The sequence below is a fragment of the Vespula vulgaris genome, chromosome 7, assembly GCF_905475345.1.
Source record: "Vespula vulgaris chromosome 7, iyVesVulg1.1, whole genome shotgun sequence".
Lineage (NCBI taxonomy): Eukaryota > Metazoa > Arthropoda > Insecta > Hymenoptera > Vespidae > Vespula > Vespula vulgaris.
Window position 1 is genome coordinate 1,820,485 of NC_066592.1, and position 25,945 is coordinate 1,846,429.

The following is a 25,945-nucleotide window of genomic DNA, read 5'->3' on the forward strand; positions in this document are numbered from 1 at the left end:
TTGTCGCCATTTGTCGCGTCGTATATTAATCAAAAATGAAATCAGTAGGGTAAAATCAGTGCTAAGATAAATCACGTCAGAGCGTACTCCTCGTTGCAACGACAAGGTAGAAACGATAAGAAGAAAATTCTTGACTCAAGCGTAGGTAATACTAGATCCTAGGAAGTTCGATGTAAGAGTTAGCTACGTCAGCAAACAAGCGACCCAGCAATCCAACAATCTAGCAAGCAAGCAAGCAAGCAAGCAAGCAAGCAGTGCGTGTTCGCACGTTTAATCGTCGAACCGGTGAGAGTGGCTAGTAGTCTTAAAGAAAGAGAGAAAGAGAGAAGAAAGAGAGAAGAAAGAGAGGAAAAAGAGAGTAGGAGAGAAAAAGAGAGAGAAGACTGTAGCACATTCCCCTTTTTGGTATCCGCTAAGTTTCGACGTGTCTTTGACTCGATCTAACGGTTCTTTTCTCTTCGTCCTTGAAACGCTGCTCGAAAGAAGAAGAAAAAGAAGTCGTAGTAGAAGTAGAAGTAGAAGTAGAAGTAGCAAGTCCCACGCACGTGCCAATATCGGTTTCCTCGTCGGGATGATTACCGACCGAGCACGATGACCCACTTTAGAGATTTAATCTCTTCCGATCACGTGACCTGGGCCGCAAAAACTCCGCCATTTTCAAAATCACCGATAATTTGTTGTCGGATCTAACGGATCGATTTCGATCGATATCTTCGCTTCGTTGGCTTTTAAGAAATGGGTCTGTCTTAGAGTATTGTTTTTTTTTCTCTTTTTCTTTTTCCTTTCTTTTCCTTTTTCTTTTTTTTTTCTCTTTCTATTTCCTTTTCTTTTTTACTCTTTTCTCTTTTTAGTTTCTACTTCTCCTTCTATCCAACAAGGAATCATCGACCAACGGTACTTGCTGTTTACAGATCGATTATCGCGAGTCCTGCTCGTTCGCGCTTGAAATCTAACGAGCTCGCTTCGCCGACTTTACTATTCCGTCCATTCGAGACTCACTTTTGTAATATTATTTTATTATATTTGAAATTCCTTTCAATATTATGTCCCCCTATTCTACGATACAGATCATAAAAAGAGAATAGCTTTGACAATTTATGAATGTATTAATCGTGAATCTTTTAGAAAATAAAAAAGATAATATTGAATTTTGAATAATAAGTAATATATCGAATGGGTGAAAATTTATCGATGTGTTTCTCTTAAATATTAACTTCGATATCATTTATATATATATTCGATAATATAATACTTTTGAAAAAATAAATTACAAAAATATGAAGTTGTAATAAATTGAAACGATATAATAGAATTTTTAATAATAAATAATATCTCGAAAGGCACGAAATGTATCGACTAGTTTCTCTATTTCGATATATATACATATATACATCGATAACACAATAGTTACGATAGAACAAACTGCATAAATTCTGACGTTGTAAAAAAAAAAAAAATAAGAATACAATTTAACACGAATTTAAATAATAAATAACATCTTGAACAAACCGCATAAATACTGACGTTCTAAGAAAATAAAAATAAATATAATTTAATACGAATTTAAATAATAAATAATATCTTGAATAGGTGAAAATATTAATATGTCGACTAGTTTCTCGATCCTCGATACAAACTTCGATCTACAGGCAGATACATAATATTATATTATCTATCGAGGCGAGTCCGTCGTTCTCTAACCGGGAAAGCCAGTATATATACTCACACAAGCGGATGCAAACACGTACACAGAAATATATACGTACGTACATATGCACATACATATATACATACATACCTATTACATACATACAGGTATAACGAACGTCTTTTCACTCGACTCGCTTTCGAGCGGGTTTCCATATAGGCGAGAGAATAGAAAGTTAGACGAAAAGATCCGAGGAAGAACGTTCGACGTCCTTATTTTAAATTAAACGACCTAAAACACATACACACAACGCAGTACAACACACACACACACATATACACGCGCGCGTTACTGATTTATAATATAACTTTAAACACCAAACAAGAAAAAAGAAGAGAAAAAAAACAAAAAAGAAATAAAGAATAAAAAGGAAGAATCGACAAAAATCTTGATGCGTTCTACCTTATGAGAAACTAAATGAAAAAGAATGAGAGAGAGAGAGAGAGAGAGAGAGAGAAAAGAAAGAGATAAACAGATAAAAAGACCATGACCGAGTTTTTTCGGGTCATCGAAACGTAACTGCGAACGAAAGCACAATGTCTCGTGTCTCGTTTTTCCATCCTCCCTCCCACCCTTCCTCCTTGTCCACCATCACTACCCACTACTACTACCACCATCACGATCATTCCTCCACCCTCCTCCTTCTCCTCCACCCTCCTCGTCGTACCACTAACAAATTATCGAGAACGTCGCACCGAAAGAGTGAGAAAGAAAGAGAGATGACGCATCGCTATTGCGTTATTGTTGTTTAAAAAAGGTGACGCGTCGTAGCAACCTGTTACTGCGAAATGTCTATATAACGAAAAGGAAGAAAAGAGGAAGGAAAAAGTAGATAGAGTGGGGGAGGGAAATGAAGAAAAAAAAAAAGAGAAAAAAAAAAGAAAGAATATAATCGAGTATCTTTCAAGCTCGCGTTTTCGCGTTCGAGGATAAAAAAAGAAATGAGGATAAAAAGAAAAATATGGAAAAGAAAAAAGAGAGAGAGCGTAAAAAAAATTGCAGCTGTAAAGGAGTTTATAGAAAAATAATAACTATCTATCGTTTCGTTCACGTTAAATACAAATAGTTAATTTTATTACCTATTAAAACGCTCGCGTCTATTATTTAATGTTTCTTTATTTACTTATTGTTTCGTTCGAATTTGTTTAAAAAGAAAAAGAAAAAGAAAGAAAGAAAAAATGTGTCCAATCGTGTTTTGTTTAAATATAAATGTAAACTTTCTATGTTAAACGTATCGTAGGTATCTGTGAGCGTTGCGTGCGCATGTTTTCATTGCACGTAAAAAAATAATGCAATATTCCCTAGTTTGCATGTGGTTCGGTTCATTTGTTTTTGTTTCGTTAGTTAAAAACAAAATAAGGAATAAAACAAAAAATAAAATTACTGCGCCCATCGTTTTAGTTGTATATGAATATGAACTCTGTATGAGAAAGTTTTTGGTATACGCGCGTACGTATGTCTCTTCTTGTATATGTGTGTATTTGTTGATTGCATCGCGTGACAAAATTACCCTGATGGTTTCTCCTTAAGGCAGCTGCACATTGCTCGATTCATTCTTATTGCAGTTTTTACATGGAAAAGTATAATATATAATCAAGAATCGAAGAAGAAGAGCGACTTTCCTTTGTCGCTTCTACATACGTATATACACTATCGTGATCTTTCCAATTATTTTTTTCAAAGCAATTTATTTTTTTTTTTGCCTCTGCTCTCTCTCTCCTTCTCTTTCTTTTCCTCTATATTTTATTTTTCGAGAGTTAATCCTTTATCTCTCAATTTGAAACATTTAATATAGAAATTATTTTCAAACGTGTTTCTTTCTTTCTTCTTTTTCTCTCTTTTTCTTCTGAAAATGAAAAAATAATCAAGCAAAATTACATTTAAATTATTACATGGTCGACCAAAATTTCTTAGGCTTGTCGTTTTTGTTATTTAAAGAAAGGAGAGAGAGAAAGAAAGAGAGAGAAATTAGTCCGAAAAAAAACCCTCGAAAAAGAGTAATTGATTTTTAATATCGTTTAAAAATTGTCGAAATCATCTTGTACAAATGATGATTTTGAAACAAAATAATTTTTAAAATCGTAATTATGATAACAGTAGATGAGATAAATACGTGACAATCCATCATTTCGTTTGGATTCTTCAATAAAAAAAAAAAAAAAAAAAAAAAAACAAAAAAAAAAGAAGGAGAAATTAGTCATAAAAAGTCTGGAAAAAGTGTAATTTCATTTTTAATATCACTTAGGAACTTTAATCGGCTTATATGACAGTTCTTTCTTTTTTCATGCATCGAATGTTTCAATTTCTATTGGCAAACGTAATTTCACAAACAATATTTTTCTTCGAACGTACGAGGAAGAAGTTTCACAATTCGAAAAAAACAAAACAAAATAAAAATTATCCTAAAAAAAAATATCGAGTAATTAAAGTAATTAAATTTTTAATATCACTTCGTTCTTGTATAAAAAATTATTTTTAATCTGCTTATATACGATAACTTTCTTTTTCTTGTTTTCTTTTCTACGGGCTAAAAATTTCAATTGCTATTGGCAAATTTTGTTTCGTTAGAAAATTTTGACTCGAACAATTTTTTCTTTAAAAGATACGAAAAAGAAAGAGAAACAGAAAAAGAAGAAGAAGATGAAGAAGAAGAAAGACCTTGACCGAGGCATAGTTCCGAAATGGCATTCGATCGAACTTCTCGAGATATATATATATGTGTGTGTGTGTATATATATATATATGTATATGTATATATATGAACATATATACGTATACACGCACACGGCTGGAAAGCATCAATGGATAATATGAAAGGTTATGACCTAGATCCTAGCAGTCGATGCTCCTACGTCACCTAAAAATGATTTCTGTCTTTCTACGCGATCGTAAATCTACTGACCGCTAGATCTTTTTGTTTTTTTTTTGTATTACTATCGGACGTAATCATAGTAAAACTATTGTACACATTTACATATATATATATATATATATATATATATATATATATATATATATATTTTATCTATGATTATATAAACAAGTGATTACAATAAGAATATTAAATAATGATGCGAAAAGAATGATATTTCTATGAAAATAATTTTTATCGTATATCTCTTTCGTTTCAATAAAAAAAAAAAAATAAATAAATAAATAAAGAAAAAAATAAATAATAGTTAATATTTTTTATTATTCCCATCAAAGAATTTACAATTTTTATTGTTATTTTTACTATACCTCTCTCTCTCTCTCTCTCTCTCTCTCTCTCTCTCTCTCTCTCTCTCTCTCTCTCTCTCTTTCTCGCTTCAATAAAAAAATAAATAAATAAAAAATAGTTAATATAAAAAATTTTTCTGATAATAATTTTTATCGACCTTTTACTCTCTCGTTTCGATGAAAAAGAATTAAAAAAAATAAAATAAAAAATAAAAAAATAAATTAAATAATAGTTAACATGAAAAATAAGAAAGATATTTTTTTTGAAAATGATTTTTATTGATCTCTTTCTCCCTCTCTCTCTCTCTCTTATGTTTCGAATCAATCGGGTCACGTAAGCGCGATACCATTTACGCGTTTCTCTTGAGAACTCGAGAATTAATTGCTCGCTTCGCATTGCACGTTTCTCTGGAAGTCCTTGACAAAACGTTGAGCAAGAGCTAGCCGTGATCAGAGTACTCCATGCATACGAGAAAGAATGAACGTGTGTGTGTGTATGTGTATGTGTGAGAGAGAGAGAGAGACAGAAATACACACATCCATAATAAAAAATAACAAGAGAGATGAGCATACAAACACATATACATATTATACAAAATTGTTAGAATACTCTATTGTATATGAATACGAGAAAGAATGAAAGAGAGAGATAGAGACAGAGACAAAGATAAAGAGAGAGAGAGATAATAGAAAATAAAGAGAGACAAATACACTAACGCATATACACAAATAGAAAATCGTCGACGAGAGTCGATATACAAGATGCAGCAGCATCTCGAGTCGCTCTTGATCAAAGATTCTTATCTCCATCTCTGTTTCGTTTCATCTCATCTCATCTCTATCTATTTAATTATATATATATATATATATATATACGTGTGTGTATGTGTATATCTTAATCTTTCTTTAACAGCCACGTGCATGAAAATTATCTAATAACAACGAGAACACCGGTCAAGGATCCTCTTCAAACTCTGACTACTTTTATGGATCGAGCGTTTCTTCTAAGATCGCGTGAATCATGTAATATTAGAGACATAGAAAAAAAAATAGAGAGAAGATATTTCTTTAGCCTGTATTTATCATCCTGTTATATGTATGTATGTATGTATGTATGTATGTGAAATTTAGAAAAAAAAAAAAAGAAAAATTATGAAAGAGTAATAGTTAACTCAAAGTTAACAGAAGTTGATTGAACTATCTTTACGATGATCCTTGTTCAAGGTCTTCAATTTTTTTTCTTTCTCACATACACACACACATACACATACATACATACATCTCACAGATTCATATATCCTATGAGACAAGATAGAAATAGAAAGAGAAAGAAGATAACTATACATTAATCTAATCTATATTAGATTATATCACATATTATATATTTCTTTTCTTTTTATTTCTTTCCGTTTTAATATCGAAATTATAGAACGATCGTTTGCGATGCTGAATGATTTTTCTCTAGAAATTTTTAGCTAGAAAATAACGTTCGTTCGTTCGTTCGATCGATGTTCCTAGAAAAATATATACACGTACGTACGCACACGCACACGCACACGTACACGTACACACGTAAAGAGGAGACATAGGAACAGGTCATAGTTCGTTAAGTAGTCGACAAGGTTCTCACGTATTTTGTTCTGTTTACAAATGATTAACGACAATCTTCAAAGTAGACGTGCTTGAAAACGAAAGATACGTAAGACATAATTAACGTTAATTTTAATAACACGTTCTCTTTCTCTCTCTCTCTCTCTTTTTATTTTTTATTTCATATATATCTTTCGTTCAGACGACCAAGGAAAATAAAATTAGAAAAAGATTTTGTAAACGAGATTGATGATATTTGTCTCTCTTCAGATATATATAATATATATATATATTTATAGTTAGATAAATATTAATAATAAATATTCAATTTGTCATAAACAATTTCTTATAAATTAATTGACAAGAAATCCAAAAAGAAAAAAAATTTGTTCCACAAAACTTCTTACAAATTTTATACTAGACGATCTACAAGCGTATTGGTTTGGCTAATAAATTATCGTACCAATATATTTGTATATACATATATCTATTAAAGAAAAATAGAAAGAAATTAATCGAACATCGATCGGAGATAGAGAGCGAGAGAGAGCGAGAGAGAGAGAGAGAGAAAGAGAGACAGAGGAAAAGAATAGAAAAAGATAAACGATTGGAAATGAAATTTCACCGATCGTCGACAAAATGGACCCTCAATCACTTCAGATAAAAGAAAAAAACATACACACACACACACACACACATATAAAATAGAAAAAAAAGAAAAAGGAGAAAAATTCGGTCCATTAGTGACCGTGTCGAAATGTACAAAAGTAATTAACTTGTTACTGTAGTACTTCGAACAACGAACGAGAGACCCTTATTTATCGAGGGAGAATATATTTTTCGAGAAGGGACAATACACACACGCACACACAACATAAAGAGACACACATACATACATACATACATACATACATACATATATATATATATATATATAAATAAATAAATAAATAAATAATGTTTTTTCTCTTCCTTTGATTCGCAAGAAAAGTAAAAAGACCCTTCTTCTTTTCTTTTCTTCATCATCATCATCATCATCATCATCATCATCATCATCATCATCATCATCATCATCATCATCATCATCATCATTATCATCATCATCCTCCTCCTTCTCATCCTCATCCTTTTCTTCTTCTTCTTCTTCTTCTTCTTCTTCTTCTTCTTCTTCTTCTTCTTCTTCTTCTCACTTCCCTCCCTAACTCCTTTCTACTCGTTTCGAGGTAGGTACTACTCTTCGTCCAGGAACACAACGCGAGAGTTACATGCTCGACACATCACGTCCTTTGTTTCCAGTCACGTACAGGCCGTAATATAATTAGCGGCCGAGAATTACGCCTGTAGTTTCTACCTCCCCATTTTTTCTTTCCTTTTTCCTTTCTTTCTTCCATTCTTTATTTTATTTTATTTTTTTTTTTATATTTTTATTTTTATTTTCATCGTGATTTTTTTTTCTTTTATTTTTATTCCCTCTTCTTTTTATTTTATTTTTTTTTTTTTTGTTAGACCAACCAATAACGCATTTTCCTTTTTTTTTATCCATCGTTGAAAAAGTATACGCTCTGTGTTACGATCGAATGTAATAAGCAACGAAATCATTTTCTATACGTCTATATGTGTGTGTGTGTGTATTAACCTGTTAACCGATAAAAAAAATTTTCGATCGGCGAACGTGATTGTAACGAAATTGATTTCGATTGAAAAAAATAAAAAAAAAAAGAAAGAAAATAAAAAAAAAATAAAGAATATTTGGTATGACCGAAACCCGTGGAAAATTTCAGGTAAATCAATTAACCGTAAAACGATTAATTGAGACCTATAACGAATGTTTTTCTTTTTTCTATTTTAATCTTTATTTATTTATTATTAATTTTTTTCTTTTTCTAATCGGAGCAAATAGAGAACGATTGATCTATTTCTTCATCAGAAAAAAAAAAAGAAATAATCTTCCAGGCGACGTTATAACTCATTCTCTCTCTGTTATTCATCGGTTAACAGGAGGTTAATATCTTTTGTCATCGCCATCTTGATTTATTGATTTATGAATACGGACACGTCTCGATGAAAGATATTTCCGTATACGTAGTTTATCGCGTTTATTCACTTTTCTTCTCTAGAATCGCATCGTTAGAAATCGAAACAGTACTTTTGTTCTCGAACAGGAAAGTTATTAAAACGCGTAACGAGCGAAGGCCGAGCAGCCGGTCGATCGGTCGGTCGGCCATCTTGCTTATCACCAAAAGCTATCGAAAATATGAACACGTGACCGTGCTACTATCCCCCACCCTATAAATGCCAACCGAGTACCTTTCTCAACACCCACCCCGCGCCATTCTTTTTCTCTCGTAGTTCCTCTTATCGAAATAAAATCAAAAGAATGTCTAGCCTCAGGATAACCGTAGCTTCTGGCTACCTAGAACACAGTTTCAAACTCGTTCCTCTCGACACTAATAATATGTATTCACTACTATTTCTATTACTAGTAGTGTATATATATATATACATATCTTTCGAGTAAGAGTGTAAAAATGATCGTAATACATATAAACACATAATACGACGAGTATAATCTCCGGGCCTCGACAGTTCGAAGTAATTCTCCAAGTGGTAACCACACTTGGAGAGATAAAGGTCGCTACGTGAACCAACGTACGTACGCATAAATTACGTACAAAACGTAAATACACACAACGGACAACACACAAACAAACCCACGCACACATATGTATATACAGAAATATATATATAAAAGATACCTTCGGGGTAAAGTGTGTTACGCGGTCTTATGGCGCAACCAAAAAGAAATTATCAGCTATGTAGCACATAGAAACATACGTACGTACAAATACATATGCATAATATATATATATATATATATATATACACGTAAAGGGAAGACATGTCTCTTACGTTGAAATAATCAGACAAATATACTCTCTCTCTTTCGAAATTTCAATCTCTTTCTTTCTGTCTTTCTTATTATTTCTTTCTTTCTTTTTCTTTTTTTCTTTCTTTCTTCTTCAATTTACCCTTTAAACAAGGTTTTAACAAGTATGTTCGCATTTTAATTTTAATAATTTAATATGCGAATAATAAATTGTTAAGTAACTATGAAAGAAAAAGATTTGATTTCGTAACGTTAGAACAAAGAACCATGACGATACTCCTTTTTTTTCCTTTCTAACTTGATCTTTTCTTTTTAGACGGAAGTCACATCGTTAGTGTTACCCTACATGCTATGTATTTGTGTGTGTGTGTATAATATAATACCAATACGCAAGTCGACGTGAATCAAAGTTAAGTGGAAGAAATAAGAGAGGAAGAAAAGTCATCTGCCTGTTTTGCATCAACCTAACGTAACGTGTTTGTGCCTATCTATCTATCTATCATCTATCGATGAAGAGAAACGATCGTTGCAAAATATCTATTTATAATCGCGACACGTAGTTATCACGTAACGCAAAAATATTATACCGTTCGACGATTAAACCGTTCTTCGATTTGTAATTATCGACAAAGGGATACATTTCTAATTGAATTTCGCTCTCTAATCTAAGGACAGGTATTACAGACTACGAAGGATATAATTAACTAGAAAAACGATCATGTGTCCCGATAAATTGAAAATTAATTGGGCCGATCATTCAGAAAATGATCTGTGATATTGAATCATTGAAGGAATTATTCAAGGACATACTTGTTTTCATATTATTCATCATTCTTATTATTTTTTTTTATATTGCATTCGTGAAAGATAATTGATCTTTTTTTTCTGATCGGCTCTGTTAATTATTGAAAAAATAATTTGTAAATAATACTTTAACGTAATCTATATAAAAAAATATTATTATTATTATTATTCTAAGTGAAATCTTAAAGGATCTCCAAACAAATAATACATGATTTAGATCGATCTTCATGATCATCGATCTCGAACGGTGATCCATCTTACTAGAGATTAATGATAAAAAAAATATTTCTTCTGTTATTTTTTATATTTTTACTATTTCTTTTTTCAAAAAATTGTTGACTCGTTGACTTCGTCAAAACAATTTCACAAAGCGAATGTACTTCTTAAATCCTTGGGACGATTAATTGATTCTAATCATAATTTTAAATCGTCGGACCAAAGGAACAAAAACGAAAAAAAAAAAAGAAAAAGGAAAAGAAAAGAAAAAAAAAACAAACAAACAAAAAAGGAAAGAAAGAAAGAAAGACAGAAAGAAAGAAAGAAAGAAAGGAACAATCTTCGGGATGATTGTTTGAAAAAAAGATTTTTTAAAAGAGTCGCGATTCGGATTATCTTTCATCACTTTTAGAGATTTTCAAATCTGAATGACAAGAAAGAGGATATAAAGAAAGAGAGAAGAAAAGGATTTACGTAAGAAAGAAAAAGAGAAAAAGAGAAAAAGAGAGAGAGAGAGAGAGAGAGAGAAAGAGATAGAGGGAGAAAGAGAGAGATAAAAAATACGATGGAAATTAAAGGGGAGAGAGAAAAATGGAAAATCGGGAACAAAAAGCTTGGTGACGTCACGTTTGCGTCTCATCTCGACTTGATTCGAAGTAGAAAAAGGAAAAAGGAAGAAAGAGAGAGAGAGAGAGAGAGAGAGAGAGAGAGAGAGAGAGAGAGAACGATAAAAGAAAGAGGAAGAAACGACGCACTCTAGCCGAGGCACCGTATGTTCTGGAAATCGCTATTAATATTCATAATACACTCTCATTTACTTTGATTTTACTTTCTTATCCCCCGACATCTTGTGGCTGAAGTTAATGGAGAGTAGCAATTAAAAATGAGACGGTTGAAGTATCCCTACTAAGATTCTTTAAAGTATGAATAACAGAGAGAGAGAGAGAGAGAGAGAGACGAAAAGAGAGAGGGTGAGAAAGAAAGAAAGAGAGAGAGAGAGAGAGAGAGAGAGAGAGAGAGAGAGAGAGAGAGAGAGAGAGAGAGAGAGATTATAATGAAAGAGGAGAACAAAAATGGTGGAATAGGCAGCAACATTCCATAGTTGATATTCTTTCTCTTTCTTTTAGCAACTAAAAAGAAATAAATGTCATTAAAAAGAAAAAGAAAGAAAGAAAAAGAATATTTAAGTATTTAAATACATCGTTGTTATTGTTGTTGTTGAAACTTGGACTTTTTTCGATTTTTAATATCACAAGCATATAAAACACACACGCAATCAATCGATCGACTTTTATATGCTAATCATTATCTTATAGAATACAACCCATTACTGCTATTACTACTACTGCTGCTACTGCTGTTGCTACATTATGACTATATCTAGGTCTGTCCTTCTTCTTTACCATCTCTCCTATTTCTTTCTTTTCTTTTCTTTTCTTTTTTTTATTATTATTATTATTATTGTATAAATCGTTAAGGAGACATGGAAATTTCTACGAGAGAAAAGGCTTTTGATTTTTATATATTAATGTTAGACTCGTTCGAGTGACACATTCGAGACAAGTAATAATACCAATTGTGTGTCTGTATTTATATTTATTAACTAAAAGGTAAAAGAATCTTTGCTCTATATCTATTATGTGATAAAAACATACTTGATTGCATTAGTAGTAATTTAAAGACATATGTATTATCGTATCAAAGAATTTGATATCGATCGTAAATGAACGCAATATCTCTTAATAAACGCAAAAGCAAATACGAACCATGTAATATATACTGCGAGTAACAAGAATTTTTTTCTCGTCGACCATAGAAAAAAAAATAAAATAAAATAAAACACAATAAAAAAGAAAAAGATAAAACAAAATATTCCGTGTAAATTTAATTAGAAATATCAGGTCATCCAAAAAAAAAAAAAAAAAAAAAAAGAGAGAAAAACTTCCAGTAAGAATTTAATATCGATCACCGACAAACAACATATTTTAATTAATTTTCCAAAAATAAATGCAAATCGTATACTTAAGTAAGTACTTAGTTACTTATTTACCGTAATAGAAATTTTCTCTCGTCAATTTCGAGGATAAAAATACTGCGTGAATTTAATTAGAATTAGGTCATTTGGAAATATATCCAGAATTTTATATCGGTCGGTACAATTTTAATTAGATAATAACAAATATAAGATAAAAATAGTCAAAAACGTTTGATATTATTATTATTATTATTATTATTATTATTATTATTATTATTATTATTATTATTATTATTATTATTACGTGAACGAAAATACCATGCGATTTGATTAGTAACGATTTAGTTAGTTTGCATAAGAATTTGATATCGATCGTCCATTAGACGCCATCTTTTAATTACACAATAACAAATAGAAATCACATAAATAGTTACAACTAATAGAAACTTTTCCTATTGCTTCGAAAATGAAAATAATGATTCAATTACAAGTAATTTCGAAACGTTTACTATAAATATTTCATATCGATCCTCTGCAACCCAGACGCAATCATTTTAATTACACAAAAACAAATAGAAATCAACTATCAATAAAAAAATTTTCTTCATTGTTACTAGTAATTACGAAACATTACATCGATAAAAATTTTGACATCGTTTCTTCGCCATCGTAAGAAGCCGTCATTTAATGACTCCAAAAAAAAAAAAAGAAAAAAAAGACAAATACGAATTATATGTCAATTTTAAATAAACAGTAACAAAAATTATTCCCTTCACTTTCGTAGATTTTCAAATGCGAATATACTCCATTATTAAATCACAAGTAATTTCCAAATATTTTCATAACAATTTCCTATCGATCAATCCGCAGATCTGACGTCCATCATTTTAATTACACTACACAAATACGAATATCACCTAAAATATCACTTGAAATTAATAAGAAATTTCCCTTGTTGCCTCGAATATGAAAATACTGATTGAATTCGAAGTAATTACGAAACCTTACAAGAAAGTAGATATACACGAATCGTCCACCATCTTTTAATTACACACGCATGAAAAAAGAAAAAAGAAAAGAAAAACGAAAAAAAAAGAATACAAATCTAACAAAAATAAATTCTCATAATCCTTCGATCATGACAATATCGAATTAATATTAAAACAATTTAATATTAACTTTTCCTTCATATAACAATTACAGATATAATTAACTGTTTCTTCATATAACAATATAGATCGTTCAAAGACGCCATGTTAATTTTTTCATAACCTATAAGAAACCATGATTGCGGTCTTCAAAATGAAACCGAAAGAAGAATTACTTGGTTGGTAGGAAAAAGTGGTTGGAGGGAGGGACCAATAAGAGACGGCTTATAGGTAACATGATATCGTTGAATGAATATTCGAAAAAGTACATATATGTACGTAAGTAGCTATGTACGAAGAGATACTAGCGAAAGAAGGTATCCAACGTTCGGAAGAAGGTGAGGGAAGGAGGTTGATGTGACTAGAGGAGGGAGGAGACGAAGGGGGATACAGTGTTGTTGTAACGCGATATGAGACCCTGACCTTGACAAAGGGACACGTGAAAATGATATTGTGGCGATGTTAAGAAGAGGAGGATGCATAATCTACATATACATACGTATATGTATATATAGATAAATACATAGATGTACGTAGTAGAGAGCGTATGCAGCATAATCGATGGGAAACACGGCATCCGGCGACGGTAGCGTTGCTACGTATACACAACTATGGCGGACGATAGAGAGAGAGAGAGAGAGAGAGAGAGAGAGAGAGAGAGAGAGAGAGAGAGAGAGAGAGAGAGAGAGAGAGAGAGAGAGAGAGAGAGAATGGAGATATACGCGCATCGCGCCAATTAAGCCATTAAATGCGTCGACCATTACAGTTTTACCATATATATTTGTCTCTCTCTCTCTCTCTCTCTCTCTCTCTCTCTCTCTCTCTCTCTCTTATTCTCTCTTCTTTTTCTATCTCTTTTTCTTCTATTATTCTTCTCTTTTTCATTTTAAAGGTTATGAACGTTTCAATGCGCAAAGCAACATACATAGATATATATGTATATGTATACATATATATATATACTATAAATGCATACATACGTACATGAGAATAGGCCTTGTGCATGGACAGAGCGAGAAAGGGGGAGGGAGAAATAGAGAGAGAGAGAGAGAGAGAGAGAGAGAGAGAGAGAGAGAGAGAGAGAGAGAGAGAGAGAGAGAGAGAGAGAGAGAGAGAGAGAGAGTGAGAGAGAGAGAGAGAGAGAGTGGTCCGAAGTAATTAAATAACGGGGTCAGTAAGGTCGATAATTAAATGGCGTAGGGGAAATAACGAGGTGTATATGATATAATTATTCTGTGTACTTACGTGTATATATGACCGTACGAATTTACGAACTTATGAACGAACGAACGAACGAACGAATGGTGAAAAATTAATTTTTATTGGTTATAAAAAATTAAAAAGAAAGAAAAAATTTCGAATAAAAGAATTATACGAATGCATTCGCCCTTTTCTATATTTCTAGAGATTTCTCTGCGCGTTTGAGCTCGTTTCAGACGAATGAAAAGATAGAAAGAGAAAGAGAAAGAGAAAGAGAAAGAGAGAGAGAGAGAGAGAGAGAGAGAGAGAGAGAGAGAGAGAGAGAGAAAGTGAAACAAAGAAGAAGGAATGCAATTCGATCGTAATAAAACGCGAATAGAGGCGCGTTCGATCATCGAAAAGTAAGGGATAATACTGATGACGCCATCTTAGCAAAATATTTACCTTAGTCGTAGACATAATATATTATTTCACATAATTATGTCCGATCAATATTCGAATAAGAATTAGACATCTCCCCGTACTCCCCACTCCTCCGAAAATAAATGTATATTAAAACATGTATAATTCTAAAAGTTCATAGGTGATTTTAAAAATACATTATTCTTTTTTTTTCGAGATTTTTTTGAACTTTCTACTAGTTGGTAGCTTGGTAGTTTAACAAGTTAAGCTAGTAGTTTTATTATAAATGAAAAAAGAGAAAAAGGATGAAGAAAAAAAGAAGAAAAATTAGCCGAAAAGATCGCGAACAAGTGTAATTTATTTGTATAATTATCTACGAATCAGTGGACCTCTCACTATCTAGGGATTTTTCTTTATCCATATGTTTTTATCATTATCCATCTGTATTTTATATTCCTATATATAAAATACATATATTTACATATATATATATATAATATATATAAATAAAATAATATAATAATAAAATATATATTTTATTTTTCGCTCGATCTTCACAACAGAAGTGAATATATATTATACACACATATAAATATATAAATATATAAATATATATATATATAAAATATAATCGAAGAGAAAATCGAAAGAGCATCGTACTCGAAGCATGTATCCGGAACTCGACGACTACGGTAAGAGATCGTCGACCGTATTTCCAGGAAAAAAAAGAAAGAGAGAGAGAGAGAGAGAGATAGAGAGGGGAGGGGGACACAAAGAATTTCTTCAAAGGGATTCTAACAAAGATTTTCCGACTCTAGTGAAGAAAAGGGCGTGGTTGTTACAGAAGGAAATAGGATCGAAGGTCCGAAAAAATCCTTTCAACTTTGGTACCACAGTACTAACAAAGAAACTGGACCTTAGAGAGAGACTTTTAAAAGTAACGGACCAAACTATCGATACATTCTAACAATCTAGATTTTCTAAAATTTGATATGTTTTTTTAAAATTTCGATAGTTCATTTGATCGATATGATTATGTATATCATGTTTCTTTCTCTCCTTTTTTTTTCAACGTGTCTATTTTCGAACGTCACTATCTCGATTTAACTCGATTCGCGTTCGCTTTCAAATGTTGCGATCGACTCGAACCTCAAAAACTCGATTTTTGTATCGAACGGATTACACGATATTGAATTGCGTAATTTCTTGCAACACGGTGCAATAAACTTTTCTTTTTTTCTCTTTTATCGCTCTCTCTCTCTCTCTCTTTCTCTCTCTTTCTCTTTCTCTATATATATATGTGTGTGTGTGTGTTTTTCTCTTGTTATATGTTTTATTTTATCTGATAAATAAGGGAAAGGTGTGTATGTGTATGTGTGTAGACACACACATATATAAAAGATAAAAATTCAACGTTTCGTTAGAAAGATAATTTTTTTATTGTCCGGAATAAAAATTTAATAAAATTATTATTACTAGCAATTAAGTCACGAAGTAAAACCACAAAACCGTTTCTGATCCTCTGATCAATGTTCAGAAAGCGTGAGTTGTACGAAGTCACCTTAGAGAGAAAGAGAAAAAGAAATAGAAAGATAGAGAGAGAGCGAGAAAGAAAAAGAGAAAGATATATATATATATATATATATATATATATATATATATATGTAAGTTGCTGTGAGAGACGGACACCAAGTTCTGTTTAATGTCGTCTCTTGTTTATTAAATTTCGACGATCGCTTAAGGAGAAAAAAAGAAAAATAAAGAAAGAAAATAAATAAAAAAAAAAAGAAAGAAAAAGAAAACAAAAAGAAAAAGAAGAGAACGTTCGACAAATTCGGCAAGAAATTCGTCCTAACTAAAGTTATCGTTGATTTCAATGTCTAGAAACACACAAAGAGAATTCTTAAATACATATATAAATATATAAATACATACATACATACATATATACAAACAAAACAAGAGAAGAGTTTGTGATTTTGAAGATGTAAACGAGGATTACGGATAACGAACGAAGAGAAAAAATCGTTCCAACGATTTCGAAAAATTAAATGAAAAAATGTCGAGTTTAATATTACCCATACATACACTTATATATATATATATCTTAATCGAATACCAGAAAATTAACACGTAATCGACAAAGTTATTTTCATCGAAAATCGATCGTGCAAAACGACATTAAACACGTACAAAGCATACTTGTACTGTGGTCGCGTTCAAATTTGACGAACACGGGTGTTATAATAACGATGTCATCATAGAATGCATTTATAAATATATTACGCTTATATAAAATTTCTTTTGTTTATTTATTACGTTAATCGAACGATTAACGATTGAACAAAAACTTTCTTAAATTTTATTCCTTTTTTTTTTATTGTTAATCGCTTCGCGAAAAAATTTGACGACATATATATATATATGTACGTATGCGTATGTGTGTGTGTGTGTGTGTGTGTGTGTGTGTGTACGTAGATTAAAAAAAATTCGTGGAAATTTCAGTGAGCGATGAACCAACCGGGAAATTTTTTCGAGGATGACAAACAAGTCAGTGATTCTCTTCATTCCGATAAAACGATTGAGAATTACTATAAAAAAAATTTTTTAATAAAAATAAAACGATAGACGACAAGTAAACGTTGAAAAATTAAGATTCGATTTTTGAAGAAAAAAATAAAATAAAATAAAATAAAATAAAATAAAAAAAGATCTTTTAAGCGATGTCGACATCGTCGATTGATCTTTTTTTCTTTTCCCTTTTATTTATTTTTTTTCTTTTTTAATCGTACGCAATAAGTTGGAAATTGATTATAATTAGAGACTTCTAATTAAGAACATTAGCCGTTCGTGTATCCTCAAGGGAATGCTTTTTCTTCATCGAAAAAGCTAAAACGAGAAACCGAGTCGGAGAACTCGGAGATTTACTTATGTACTCTTATCTCACTCGATATTCTCATTCTCGTTTCTTTATTTTTCTTTTTTTTTCTCGTTCTCCTTTTTCATTTTCTTTTTGCAAAGCCAACTGGTATCAAAGAATTTGTATTGGAATAAGTATCGCTCTTCGTTAAGCAAGAACCAGGGCTGTATTTAGATGGAGGCGATGTGAGCTGATGATCTCACGTTTTTAATTTATTTTCTTTTTTTTTTTTTTGTTACGGACGACACGAAAGAAAAAATAAATAAATAAATAAATAAAAAAAGGAACAAATATTTAATACATTTCTTATAATCAGGATCGGCAAGGAAAAACTTGTTCTTGATTTTTCTCTTTTCTTCAAGTATTTTTTTACTTCGAATTTCGATCATTTTTTTATATTTTTTTTTTTCTTACAAGTGCAAATATATTCGTATTATACATATACACACATATATATGCAGGTACGTGCAATACGTTGACTTTTATTTTTAATAATTAAATATATATATATGTAGTAGTAGTAATAGTAGTAGTAGTAGTAGTAGTATATATATATATATATAGTATATGTGTATGTATATATAATATATGTATGTATGTATATATATATGATGTACGCCTGGGGCCTCCAAATGTACAAACGCGGCCCTGACAGAAACGTTTTATAAACGAGAAAGGAAAAAAAGAAAGAAAGAGAAAGAGGGATAGAAAGACATTGAAAGAAAGAGAGGAGAAAGAGAGAGAGAGAGAGAGAGAGAGATGGTTTTAATAGTTGGAAGATCGAAGATAACGTCGAGGTTTAATTCACCCATTAAGAATCGTTTCGATTCGAGATCAAATTGGTAGGTCGTGCGCACGTGCATGCGTCTCTCTGCATATATGTATATGTATTTTCGCGTTCGTAATATTAAACGATTATATCCTACTACTACTAGTACTACTGCTACTACTGCTGCTACTATTTCTACTAACTCCAATCTTCGACGATTACAACCAGAGAACTTCTATCAGAGAAATTCTACGCGAAAATTGTTGCGTTTCGAGATCTATCGATTTTTTTTGGGTGCTACAATTTTTTTACCGGGACCGAAAAAAAAAAACAAGAAAAAAATTGAAGGTTCGGAGAGAGAAAGAGAAAGAAGGAAAGATGTTACTATTATTTTTTTTTACGAAAAAAAAAAAAAAAATGAAAGTTCAGGAAAAAGGAAAGAAGAAATACTTGTACGCTCTATGAGAAATAAAATTTCTCTTTGATGCGCGTAAAATGAACGAGATATTTTTTTCTTCTTATATATATATATATTTTTTTTATTATTTAATTTCGACACCAGACACGATCGCAAAAAACTTTCCAAAACCAATGATCGATAGATCGGATCGATAACGCGAGAAATTTCGCCTGCTCATCCTTCGATACGTATGCACGTTGCACATATATGTACGTACTTGTGTATATATCTATTTATTTATGTATACGTTAAGTCGAAATATGGCGTTTCACTTTCCATTAACGGTAAAGCTTAACGAACAATTTCATAAACCGATTTTGTCTTTCGACTTTTACCATTACTGCGCTTTTTATTATCGTCTTCGTCGTCAACAACAACGAGAAGATTCGACTCTTCCACTCCAGTTGTAACATCATGGTAGAACGCACTCTCTCTTTCTCTCTCTCTCTCTCTCTGTTACCCATAGAAACGATGCTCTCGAACGTCTGACGTCATTGACCGATATTCGACAAACATTCCGTACACTTTATTATTTTCGTTAACAGACAGAAGACGATTTAAACGAAGAAGTATATATTTCTAATATCTCCTCACCTTCTCATTCCCACCCAAACGCCCTCAAAAAAAAAAAATAATAAAAACCCCCCCAAAGAAATCGGAAAAGAGAAAAAAAAAATGAAGAGAAAAAGAAAAACCAACAAAGAATTCATCCCCAGAGAAATGAGTAGTATTAACAGTAGATAATAGTAAATAATACTACTAGATAGTAGAGATAGGTACAATACCTTCCAGGGTAGGTTGAAACGGTGACGCGGGATGATCGTTGGTAGCTATGAGTATACTACCGGTACTGGTAGTGGTAGGTGCTGCAACAACCGTGCTAGTCCTACTGTACTGATCGATCGTAGTCGTAGCGGTAGCAGTAGTCGTCGTGGTTTGTTGCTGTTGAGTCTGTTGTAATCCACGATGAAGATCGAGGTCCCAAAGTTGAAGATCCTCGTGATTGGTGGATCGAACAGGACCAGCGCCAACAACAACGGCTGCGGTAGCAGTAGCAGTGGTAGCTGAGACAACGACGTTGTTTGTACTTTCTGGTGTACCAGGACGAAAATTTGTAGGTGGTGGTGAAAGTACGCCGCTGCTGGATACCTCGGGACAGGATTCTTGAAGATGATGATGATGATGGTGATGGTGATGATGGTGATGATGATGGTGACCACTGGTACCGGTAGACGAGGACGAATGTTGTCTACCATTAGCACCACCCCATCTTCTTCTAACACCCGCAACTGGTACCCTTGGAACGGTTTGTAACATTTCCGAAACGATTCCAGTTTCCTGTTCCTCTTTGATCTTATCCAATAGCAGGACCTCGTCCTGTAGCCTCCCGTCCAGCGACTCTTCCTCCCCTACGTCGCCTACTACGGCTACGCCTACGCCTATTACGCCGAGACCACCACCACCACCACCACCACCACCACTACCACCACTACTACCACCGCTAATTCCGCCACCCCCGCCGCCAACACCGCCACCTCCAATCCCAATCCCAATCCCAACCCCAACACCCTCCTCCTCCTCCTCCAACCCCTTACGTGTCCTCGGCTCCACCGTATCAATTTTTGTCGAACTTTAAAGCTCGAGAAAAGTTCCGGCCGTCCTCTGACAATAGGACGGCCTTGAAAATCGTACTATTATTTCGTCACCTTCCGCAATGACAAGCCCTTTTTCTTTTTATTTTGTTCTTCTTCTTCTTTTTCTTCTTTTTCTTCGGCTCTTATCCTTTTTTTCTTTTCAACTTGATCACCTCTTTCTTCTTCTTCTTCTTCTTCTTCTTCTTCTTCTTCACTCACTCACTCACTCAACTCCACCACAACCACTTCTTCCTTTTCTTCCTCCCTTCTTTTTCTTTTTCCTTTTCTTCCTCTTCCTCTTCTTCTTCTTCTTCTTCTTCTTCCTCCTCCTCCACCTCTTCCACCTTCCCCCTTTCTACACTATCGTATATTATATATATCTCTCTCACTCTCTTCCCGAACAAAACAGCAATTCGTTGTCAGGAGTCTCGATCGACTATCCAACTTGAAATTCTTCTCATCTTTTCCTTTTGCTCCTTTTATTTATCCAAGAGTCCTTCCTCCTCTCGCGATCTTTCTTATTTTCTCCTTTTCTTCCGTATATACACACACGCATATAAATACGTGCACATGTACGGAAAGGACGATTTATCGATAAATAATATCGAGTAATATTATTAAGAGACGGAGGAAAAAAAAGAAAATTTGAGGAAACAAAACAACGAGATTCCTTGGATTCGAATCTTAATTCCTTCTTTCCTTCCTTGCTTCGTTCGTTCACTCTCTCTCTCTCTCTCTTTCCTTCTCTCTATCTATTTATCTATCTATCTATCTATGTTCTCCGCGGTCGTGGCTAATGGCGCTCGCCGTCGAGTCGCGGTGTGTCGGTCATCGAGGAAACGGGGTCACGATCGCGCAAAAGGGAACGCGCGCCGCCCGTGAGAGAGCGAACGAAACGGTGTGTGTCCGTGTGTATATATATATGTGTGGCTGTTGCTGTACGTGAGAGTGAGCGAGCGAGTGAATAACTGTGTGTGTGTGTATATATGAGAGAGAGAGAAAGAGAGAGACACTACTACAGAAGTCGTGAGCCGGCGGCTGCTGTACTGTCTCTGCTGAATCGAGTTCAAGCGATACAAAATCCTCAAGAACACACAAGTACAATAGGTCGAAAAACAATTTTCTTCTGGAATCTTTTTTTTAACCTTGTATTTTTATCTTGATTTTTATCTCGTAAATAAGGATCTATCTCCCACGATCTATATATATATATAATTTCTTTTTCCTTCTTCGTTCGTCCTTATTTCTTCTTTTCCTTTCAAATTATTTCTTCCTTTTTTTTATATTTAGCGACTCTAAATATCCTCCTCTTCTTAATTCATCTATTAATCCTTTCCTATATTATCTTCCTTTTAATTCTTCTCTCTATTTTTCTCGCCCTTTTCTCGACGTGTTCTTGCTTTTAAAATCCTTCCTTCCTTCCTTCCTTCCTTCCTTCTATACGACGTACGTACGTACGTACGTATGTATCTATCTGTCTATACACGTATACGTACAGATATACATATATATATACACATATATGTGTGTGTACGTGTACTTCCTTGGTGGCCTTCGAGAGTAACGCTCGATTCTCGTATCGAGGTCAGGTCCAGCCTCTCCCTCTTGTACAACACACACGTACACATATACGCACGGAGTCCTCCCTCCTCCTACACCTATACACTCACACACAGATAGATAGTTGGAGAGAGAGTGAGAGAGAGAGACACACAGAGACGAACTCTCTCTCTCTCTCTCGCGCACACATATGGTACAACACTCTCACACGCACACATACACACACGTATAACCGAACCAAAGTACTCTTCTATTGGTTCGCTCTACTTTCGCGATATATATCTTTCTCTCTCTCTCTCTCTCTCTCTCTCTTTCTTTTTCTTTCTCTCTTTCTATCTTCCGTCCGAAAAAAGAACAAATCCTTAGTAGTAGTCTTGTCTTCTCTACTTCTTCTTCTAATTCTTCTTCTAATTCTTCTTCTTCTTCTTCTTCTTCTTCTTCTCCTTCTTCTGTTTCAACAACGAGATATATACATATATATATATATTTTTTTTTTCTATACCTCTTTCTTCCGCAAGGAAACCACCACACCAACAACACCACCACTACCACCACTATGGTAATATCCAACGTAATAGAAAACAACGACGAATGCGATCAATCAATCGGAATTAATATTCCTTTTGATTAACGCGATTTAAAGGCAACGAGGACACGTGCGAATAAGATTCTCTCTCTCTCTTTCTCTCTTTCTTTTTATTCTTTTTCTCTCTTGTGTTTTATTTCTCGCACACAAAATTATAAATATATATCTATACAATATATATATATATATATATTCGTGTGCGTGTGTGTGTATTTGTGTGCGCGTAAGTCTTATTTATAATTGTAGGACATTGAGAGAGAGAAAATACATACACACGTATATACCGAGAGAGACACACGCGAAGTCACGAGTTTGATCTCTCTCTTTCTCTCTTTCCTTCTTTCTGTCAGCTCGTCTATCTTCTTATGCTTTTATTTATGCGCACGCAGAGAGATTTCCGTGTAATTCCTTTTCTAGAGAAAAGAGACAAAAAATTAAGGACGTAGGGGAAGAAGGAGAGACAGAGAAAGGAAAGAAAGGAAGGAGAAAAGTTCTTTCAGGATTAGCTTTCTAACGTCGAAGATTCTGAAACGATTACAGTGAGAAAAGAGAGCGAGAGAGAGAGAGAGAGAGAGAGTCAGTGATCGAGTATAATCATACACGGTCGCACAATCGGAGAGAAGCGCGCGAGCGCTCACCCATATACACATCACACACAAAAAGAGAGAGAAAGAGAGAGAGAGAGAGAACGAGAAAAAGAATGATAAGGATGCGTACGTAAAAAAATATTCTCTCCTCGCGCGCCCGTTGGTGGGTGGATAATAATATTGTTGTACGAAGGGGGCTTAAGTTGAAGCAATTAATAACGTCTCTCTATCTTTTCGCGTATATCGAACTTCGTGTGTTTCGGCGAGATATATATATATATATATGTATATATATAATATATATTATAATATAACAGGGGAACAGATCGAAACGAAAATGGCAGGTGAACGCGCGAGACCCCGCACGACCTATACGAAGCGACACCGTAGACGGTCCGCCACTGACTAAAGTCGAGCGAGCAAACGACGCTCCGACGAGCCACCGAGAGAGCCAGCCAGCCAGCATACCCCCACCACTTACCTTACTCTCCGCCAATCGCGCGAGCCGTCTTGTCGAAACTTTCACTGTCGACGCGCACCCTGCGCCGCAGGGTGCCACTCTTCTCTATCTCTATCTCTCTCCTTCTCCTTCTCCCTCTCCCTCTCCCTCTCTCTCTTTCTCTCTCTCTCTTTCTCTCTCCATGTACCTGCCTGCTGCCTGCCTGGCTGCTGGCTCGCTTGCCTGGCTTGCTTGCCTGCCTGCCTGCTTGCTTGCTTGCTTGCCTGTGTGTCTGCTGCCTGCCTGCCTGCCTGCATGCTTGCCTGCCAAGCGAAACCTCGCTACTTCTCTTTCTTTATTTCTTTCTTTATTTCCTACTTACTACTCTCTATCTTTCTCGATTTTGCTTCCTACCGAATTTCTGTATCTCTCTTTCCTTTTTTTTTTCTTTCTTTCTCTTTCTTTCTTTCTTTTTTTTCTTTCTTGCTTTCTTTATTATACTCGTCGTTTTATATTCTCCTCTCTCTCTCTCTCTCTCTTTTTTTCGTTCATTCTCTTTTCATCTCTTTTCTTCTTTTTTCTTCTCTTTTCCTTCCTTTTCTTCTCTTTTTTTTTCTCGCTCTCTTTCTCTCGCACGCGCATACGCGATGATGACAACGAACGCGAGACACGTCCCCTACCTCTTCTCCTTCTTCTGGTTCCACTGGGATTCGACGAAAAACGTTCCGACTCCTCTTTCTTCGTAAAAGGAACAAGAAAAAGAACGTTTCGACAACCCGAGGAAACAATTTTGATTCTTACCTTCGGCGTATCTTCGAATTTTACCCTCGGTGTACCCCCAACGTTTAGCTCTTTCCGTTTCCAACATTCGAGGAAATAGAGCTACCTGATTTTTATGTTCCTTTTATGTTACAGAAAGAGACAATGGTAGTGGAGGCTATATTATCGTTCGAGTGTAACGAGAACGCGAACTTACATTTTTCTTCTTCTTCTCTCTCTTTCTCTCTCTCTCTCTCTCTTTCTCTCTCTTTCTGTCTATCTTTCCTTTCCTTTTTTCTTTTTCTTCCTTTTTTTCTTCTTCTTTTTCGAGCTTTATCTCCACGAAAGAATGTCATCTACGTTATCCCATCCACGAATATCATCCGACAATATGGCGCATGTACGTTGTGTGTTCTTTTTCTCTTATACGTTACATTCTTTATTCTTCCCCAATCGACGATCGAAATAACGATAGCAGTAAGAAAAAAAAAGAAAAAGAAAATGAAAAAAAAAATAAAGGAAAAGAGAAAAGGCAAAACAAAACGAAACGAAACGAAACAAAACTGATGGATTCGTGGAAACAACAATACGTAACGATTCCTCTTCGTTAAATTCATACATACACACACACACGGATACAATTTCCGCGAGAACAATTTTCCTTCGCGCATTTCTCGTCTTAGATAAGTACTTGCTTACTTACTTACTTACTTACTTACTTACTTACTTACTTACTTACTTACTTACATACTTACATACGTATTATCATACGTATGTATTATCACGACAAATGTGTTTTAATCATTGCACATGACCTTTGTCGTCGACCTTATATTGTTGCACTTTTATCATGAAAGAGAATAAATACTTTTTGAAACTACATGACGATAAATAATAATAATAATAATAAAAATAATAATAATAATAATAATAATAATAATAATAATAATAATAATAATAATAATAGTTTTCTTCCTTTTGTTCTTTTCTATTCTTTTTTCTTTTTTTTCCCCCGTTCATACTCATCTCGACCCTAACCTTTCATCTCTTACGTCACGAGTAACCTCTGAGAAATTTCATTC

At 33.7% G+C, this 25,945-nt stretch overlaps 1 protein-coding gene and 1 long non-coding RNA gene across 4 annotated transcripts in view; one reads left to right on the forward strand and one right to left on the reverse strand.

Moving 5' to 3' along the window:
* The window catches only part of LOC127065074 (ecdysone receptor-like), a 45,635-nt gene extending 24,813 nt beyond the window's left edge, over nucleotides 1-20,822 (reverse strand). Inside the window, exon 1 of one of the 3 annotated variants that reach the window (XM_050996959.1) lies at nucleotides 20,084-20,766. In XM_050996959.1, the coding sequence (XP_050852916.1) occupies nucleotides 20,084-20,615 (532 nt within the window). In that variant the 5' untranslated portion in view covers nucleotides 20,616-20,766. Of the gene's footprint in view, nucleotides 1-20,083 lie in introns of all 3 variants that reach the window. The other 2 variants (XM_050996958.1, XM_050996960.1) reach the window with 2 other exon arrangements.
* Nucleotides 1-25,945, forward strand: part of LOC127065086 (uncharacterized) — a 207,544-nt gene that overhangs the window by 168,952 nt on the left and 12,647 nt on the right. The window lies entirely within an intron of this gene.